Source organism: Capsicum annuum, chromosome 6 (genome assembly GCF_002878395.1).
Source record: "Capsicum annuum cultivar UCD-10X-F1 chromosome 6, UCD10Xv1.1, whole genome shotgun sequence".
NCBI lineage: Eukaryota > Viridiplantae > Streptophyta > Magnoliopsida > Solanales > Solanaceae > Capsicum > Capsicum annuum.
The window spans coordinates 51,051,971-51,059,534 of NC_061116.1; the positions used below are offsets into that span (position 1 = coordinate 51,051,971).

The 7,564-nt window shown below is 33.5% G+C and overlaps 1 protein-coding gene across 1 annotated transcript; it reads left to right on the plus strand.

The window, feature by feature from the left end:
- The first annotated feature begins 3,922 nt into the window (after positions 1-3,922).
- On the plus strand, positions 3,923-7,318 carry LOC107873403 (heat shock protein 83). The gene is made up of 3 exons (XM_016720250.2): positions 3,923-4,460; positions 5,113-5,393; positions 5,514-7,318. The coding sequence occupies exons 1-3, from the start codon at positions 4,181-4,183 to the stop codon at positions 7,062-7,064; spliced, it is 2,112 nt and encodes a 703-aa protein (XP_016575736.1). The 5' UTR covers positions 3,923-4,180; the 3' UTR covers positions 7,065-7,318.
- The last annotated feature ends 246 nt before the right edge of the window (positions 7,319-7,564 follow it).

Sequence of the window (7,564 nt, forward strand, 5' to 3'; positions counted from 1 at the left end):
ATATCTACTTATCTTTTTAAAGGAGATTTTAAAATATCACAATAATACCTAACTTTAAGATCTACTCATATTTTTCTATAAAAAATTTTTGCGTATTTATTTTATAAAATTTATTTAAAAGTAAAATTAATTAAATATAAACATCTTAAATTGTCTGTTTTGCAGTTTCATCTCTTAGGTAATAGCTATCTGTACGTCTGTGTATATATTTGACTCTGTGACAAGTACAACTTATTTTATTTTTTAATTTAATTATAAATATTTTTCTTCATGATTTTAATATAATATGAAACATGAAATGCTTATTTTTCTCTGTTAATTAGCGTCTCTTATATTTTTTTAAAAGTCACATGCCTTGCATAAATATAATTATTTCTTGGTATGGATGTGTAATAAAATTTTACTTGTATTAGTTTTTTATCAAGAATTCATAAAAATATTTGAGCCACAAAAAATATCGTGTAATAGAGATTCTAAAATTGATCAAACTTTTTAAGAAAAATATCAAAAAAATGCTAAAAGGTGTAAATTATATAGACTAATGCCACTTGAGAGAAAAAAGTCCTTTTAGCACATCGACGAGCAAGAAGAGTAGAGTTAAAAAGATAATGATTGTATAATTGTGTAATATACAATCTATTTTTAGCTCTCTATTGTTGATATTTAACGTGATGATTTATCTCTATTTTTAACTGCGAAGGACAGTGAAAAGAAGGATCATATCGGTTCCTTGAGATTGTTGGTTTGATTAGTCTTCACTTTCTTAAATGAACTAAAGAAAAGTGTAGAAGGAAAACTCTTTTTAATAAATTAAGCTCTAGATTGGATGATGATTTTTAATAGGAAGAGTGTTGCTTTATTTCTTTAGTTTATCTAAACTTCTCTTAAGGAGCCTTAGCTTATGAAGATCAATCTGTTGTGGAGGTTTTGATTTTGGTATTCAGATCTACATATGAAGGTTTTCTGATGCAACATTAGTAGCCAGTGGAATGTTAATCATATGAAGGTACTTACAGGGCATATTTGATACAATTTCGACTATCATAATGAAGGTACTTACAGGGCATATTTAGTACAATTTTGACTTGATTGCAGTACTTACTAAACTCTGTTAAGTGCCAAAACATTTATTTTATGCTTTTCGTGATTATCTAATTTGTTTAACATTGTTAGCAGATGTTAATTCATAGTTATAGGGTTGACCTACTTATAGTATTGACTTTTAACTTATTTTGCTTTTTTCCTTTTTAACAAGTAAAGCTTACTGGCTTTTTGTATTTTCTTTTACTTATGTTAGTCATGTGCATCTCTATAGTTGTAATTTGCTTCAAAAACTATACCTCAATTTAACTTTGTTCTGGCTGTAATGAGTCATTAAATTAGTTTACACCTGATATAGTGCTTACAACAGGTTGACAACAAATACAAACTACTTGCATATAATGAAAAATGTATTTCTCTTTGAGAAGCTACTTTCATCTTGCTAGATACAAGATGTCTGAGTTTTTTGGTGTGTTGTGATTTGTTTGTGTTATTTTTAAAATCTTGATCTGATTTTTTTCAGTGTCATTTTGGTAAGGCAAAGGTTGAAGCTTTCTTCAAATGTCTATGGGACATCAAGATCAAGATGGTGTTCCAGATAATTTAGGAAACAACTTATTCGTGTTGTTAGAGGTATCCAAAGCTAGCTCTTGTTGGCATTCTTCTATTACCGTGTGACATAATTAATGTGTACAAAATTTTGTGAATCATGATTGGAATGAAATACATTTTTACAATGAAAAAAATGTGTTTTCGATATAGATTTTGAACTTCTAAACTAATTTAATCATTAAATTTAATTTAACTGGTATTGATCATGAATGCTCAAGAGATTGATCACATCAGGAAGAAAAAATGCATCTGCTATTGTAGAATTTATAAGTGCACATATACAGTGTAAATAGACAACAATCAATATGATATGTGAAATGAATGTCATGTGCGTATTCAGTAGTATGATATTCCTACGGTCGTATAAAACAAACATTTGGGATCTTATGTATACATGCAGACATATATATATCCACACACCCACACACCCATACACATAAAATTAGTATAAAGAACATAATCCTATCCTAAATAAAACTAATTACATAAGATCCCGGATTGACTTTCTCTCTCCTAAATTTGAAAAAATACATATACATGTCAATGTACCTCATAAGTAACTCCAATGTACGAGGGAATTGTTTCTCCTTAAATTATGATAATAAAATCAGATCCAATTGTTATCTTACCTTAATAATGACAGTAATTAATGTTCTAATTTTGTGGATACTTAAAACTAGTAACTGTAATTTAAATTCAAAAAATATCCTGAAGCATCACCACAATTTTTTTTTTTAGAATTGCGATTTCAATTCAAACAAACGCAAATTTGCTGCAAAATCAGTATTCCTTATACGTTTTAAAATTTGAAGTGAAATACTTCATTACTTTGCATAGAGTGATTGGAAAAATTAATGTATGAGAAGGTTTTATACAATACTTTGTATGTATGATGCTAGTGTATTTATTTTTTAGCTTTTAGTAAAAACTTGCACAGTATTGTATGAGAAGTTATAATACATTACCCAGTTTGAATGATATTTTGACATTATTTATGAAATTTACACTACAAATATTAGATTTACACTCCAACAACAGTATGTGTTTGATATTTATTTACACTTTTGTATGGAAGTTAGTTTAATTTACATAGTCGTTTCAGCATGTGCTATACGTATGAGAATGTTATACATTTTTTCTATGTATGATGTAGTGTTATGTGCATGATTTACACTCCAACAATAATATTTTCTATATGTATGTGAATGTACTATACTTTACTTTCTATATATGATGCAAATGTTTTCGGTTTTATATTTAAGTAAAACCATTTCACATTATATGTATGAGAACGTATATACTTTACTTTCTATGTATGATATCAGTGTTATATGTATGAATTACACTCCAACAACATGTGTTATATGTATAAGAATGTATTATACTTTACTTTCTATGTATGATGCAAGTGTATATGTTTTTATTATACTTTACTTTCTATGTATGACATTGCAAAAGCAGCTAATTTGATAAATACATACATACAATCAAAAAAAATTCAAAACTAATTTTGATTTGATAAAGTTAAAAAAAAAAACCTCAAAATTAAAGTAAGAAGGTGATGAAGTTAATCTCTTTATTCAATTAATGCTTGCTAGCTGACAAATTTGAAACCCCAAATCAAGTAGCTTGAAATTAGGCGTAAAATAAGGAGTGTAATAATGGAGCAAAAATCGAACTAAAAATAAAGTAAAAAATGAGTGTTTTGGGATGTATGAGGCACAAGAGAGAGAAAGTTAAAGGAATAGGTTTTATCTAATTGATATGGGATTTTTATAATTACTTTTCAAATAAGAAATTTTATGTAATAAGTAATAGTTTTGGCCCGTGTAAATCCTTATCTAGTACTCCCTCTGTTTCGGAATAAGCGAATTGTTGGAGTATTTATTGATATTTCAAAATAAGTGAATCATTGAATTTTTTTTCAAATTTACCCTTATGATTTGACAACCAATTAACTTTTGAAAAAGTCTTACAGGTTGATTTTTTCTTTTTTGGGATAAAAATGAAAAATTATGTTAAATTTATGTTTTTAATATTTTTTTCTTAATTTATATGTCAAAATTCAATAATTCATTTATTATAAAACGGAGAAAATATTTATTTTATGGTCTCATACGCAGTCGATTTTTTCTTTTAAAAGTTTATTTAATTGAGGAAAAATGATTTTGACTCCATAGCGGGCCGGAGAGGCGGAGACCTCAGAAGACAGGCGAAGAACATTCCAGATGTCTTAATTGATGTAGAAAGACCATTTTGCCCACACTAATTTTCACACAAGAAAAAACCCGGTCTACCACCGGTTCAGTCATTATAACCGTAAAATACCGAAGACTCCAGAAGCAAGTATTGGCTTCCTGCTTCCAACACTAATAGAAGGACCTAGAATTTCTCATGCATATATAAATCCACCACTTCCATTCTCTCCCACATCAAAATAGCTACTCGCAAATCTTCTTTCTGATCTGATTTTCATCAACTCCTCGTTCATTTTCTCTCAGCGCTTTTTTGAATTTGTTGAGCATCAATGGCTGATGTCCAAATGGCTGAAGCAGAGACGTTTGCATTTCAAGCTGAGATCAACCAGCTATTGAGTTTGATCATCAATACATTCTACAGCAACAAGGAGATTTTCCTTCGTGAACTCATTAGCAATTCTTCTGATGCGTTGGATAAGATTCGGTTCGAGAGCTTGACGGATAAGAGCAAGCTCGATGCTCAGCCTGAACTCTTCATTCGACTTGTTCCTGATAAGGCCAATAAGACTCTTTCCATCATTGACAGTGGTATTGGCATGACCAAAGCAGGTAATGTACTTATTTGCTTCTCACCATTTTTACATCGTTTTAACTCACTTCCTTTCAACACATCTATCAACTTGCTTTTCCTATGCTTTTCGATGTTATTCATGAGACGGATGTAACATATTAGTAGGTATGGTTCAATTGAATCCAGAATTTAGGACGCTAAGCATAAATTTATGTAAAAAAATTCAATAAATAATCGACATGAACTCAGAATTTTAAGCCGTAGATCCGCCTCTACATGGATAAGTATGTGGCCACTAGACACAGTGTCTAGTGGTATTAATTGGACTAGAAAAAATGGATAAGTATGTAATGTTCTTGTGTCGTTATCTTTGTTGGCTTCGGAGATTAATGACTCTAGTTTTTTTCCCTTCATTTGGATTCAATTTATAAATAGTTGGCTGCAAACTTTTTACTACGTGTGTTTGTTTATGTAGTTAAACCATTTGCTTTCCTAATCAACTGAATGAGGATAAGATACGTCTCTGATGTTTGAAGAATTTTTAGGCCTATAGATGTTCATGACGTGTATGAAGTGATCCTATGGTTGAATTTTGAATTTTAGCCGGGTCGTTGTGTTTATAGGCTTTATATTCTATTCTACAAATTTAGGAGTGGTACTGATACCTCTGTTTTCTCTGTGGATGTGTAGATTTGGTTAACAATTTGGGTACAATTGCTAGGTCTGGGACAAAGGAGTTTATGGAAGCTCTACAAGCTGGGGCTGATGTGAGCATGATTGGTCAATTTGGTGTGGGTTTCTATTCCGCTTACCTCGTAGCAGAGAAAGTTATCGTAACGACCAAGCACAACGACGATGAGCAATATATCTGGGAATCACAAGCTGGTGGTTCATTCACTGTTACAAGGGATGTTAATGGAGAGCAGTTAGGCAGAGGAACTAAAATCACTCTCTTCCTCAAGGAAGACCAGGTAATCTCATTTATACTTTAATTGAGATGTACTCTTGTTAATGCACTTTGTAGTTAAATTAATTAGGTTTGGTGCAGTTTTATAACCTCACGTGTAATTAACTTGCATTGATACTTGCAGTTGGAGTACTTGGAGGAAAGGAGAATCAAAGACCTTGTGAAGAAACATTCTGAATTCATTAGCTACCCAATTTACCTTTGGGCCGAGAAGACAACTGAGAAGCAGATTAGCGATGACGAAGATGATGAACCCAAGAAAGAACAAGAGGGTGATATTGAGGAAGTGGATGAGGATAAAGAAAAGGAGAAAGGTAAGAAAAAGAAAATCAAGGAGGTTTCTCATGAGTGGGAACTTATTAACAAGCAGAAACCTATCTGGCTGCGTAAACCAGAAGAAATCACGAAGGAGGAATACGCCGCTTTCTACAAGAGCCTGACTAATGATTGGGAGGAACACCTTGCAGTCAAGCACTTCTCTGTTGAGGGGCAACTTGAATTCAAGGCCATCCTCTTTGTACCTAAGAGGGCTCCATTTGATCTATTCGACAACCGCAAGAAGATGAACAACATCAAGCTTTATGTCCGGAGGGTGTTCATCATGGACAACTGTGAGGAACTTATCCCCGAGTACCTTGGATTCGTGAAGGGTGTTGTCGACTCTGATGACTTGCCTCTCAACATCTCCCGCGAGATGTTGCAGCAGAACAAGATTCTCAAGGTTATTAGGAAGAACCTTGTGAAGAAATGCATTGAGATGTTCAATGAGATTACCGAGAACAAGGAGGACTACAGCAAATTCTATGAGGCTTTCTCAAAGAACCTGAAGTTGGGCATTCATGAAGATAGCCAGAACAGAGCTAAGTTGGCTGACCTTCTTCGATACCACTCCACCAAGAGTGGTGATGAGCTGACAAGTCTGAAAGATTATGTCACTAGGATGAAGGAGGGTCAGAAAGACATCTACTACATCACTGGAGAGAGCAAAAAGGCAGTTGAAAACTCACCATTCTTGGAAAGGCTAAAGAAGAAAGGATATGAAGTGCTCTTCATGGTTGATGCCATTGATGAATATGCAGTCGGGCAACTGAAAGAATATGATGGTAAGAAACTAGTTTCTGCTACAAAGGAGGGATTGAAGCTTGATGATGAAACTGAGGAAGAGAAGAAGAAAAAAGAGGAGAAAAAGAAGTCTTTTGAGAACCTCTGCAAGATCATCAAAGACATCCTAGGAGACAGAGTTGAGAAGGTTGTGGTCTCTGATAGGATAGTTGATTCCCCATGTTGCTTAGTGACCGGTGAGTATGGTTGGACGGCTAACATGGAAAGAATCATGAAAGCTCAAGCCTTGAGGGACAGCAGCATGAGCTCTTACATGTCTAGCAAGAAGACAATGGAAATCAACCCGGATAATGGAATTATGGAGGAGTTGAGGAAGAGAGCTGAGGCGGACAAGAATGACAAGTCGGTGAAAGATCTTGTGTTGTTGCTCTTTGAGACAGCTCTGCTGACATCTGGTTTTAGTCTTGATGACCCCAATACTTTTGCTGCAAGAATTCACAGAATGTTGAAGTTGGGCTTGAGTATTGACGAAGAAGAGGAAGCTGGTGAGGATGCTGATATGCCTGCTCTAGAGGAGACTGGTGAGGAAAGCAAGATGGAGGAAGTAGACTAGCAGTAAGCACCAACTTTGCGTCATCTGAAGGTGTTCATATTGAGATTGCGGATACCTTAAAACAGTAGTCTTCTTTCTTTCTTTCTCCTCCATCTCTGTTTTGTTCATTTTCCTGGCTTTGCTCTTCGAAAATAGTTGGGTTTCTGTTGTGATTGTGTAAGCAAACTATGTCCCATTCTAGGATCGTACACAAAGTAATAATTGGGTTCTGTTGTTTTATGTTCCCTTAATTAGATAATTGTTTTTGTCCTCTATCTGATGATCCAATCTTCCTCTATCTGATCATTTATCATTTCTTCTTGTATTCTTCAGAGTTAAAACGGATGTGTATCAATTTATCATTTCTTCATGTATTCTTCAAAGTTAAAACGGGTGTGTGACGTAGTGGTCAACGGTTCGTAAATTTAAACGAGAGTAAAACGTCTTAAATTTGGTGAACATTACATTTCCAACATGAGACATTCCCCTCCACTTTCATACGTGCCCTAACCTAATCAGTC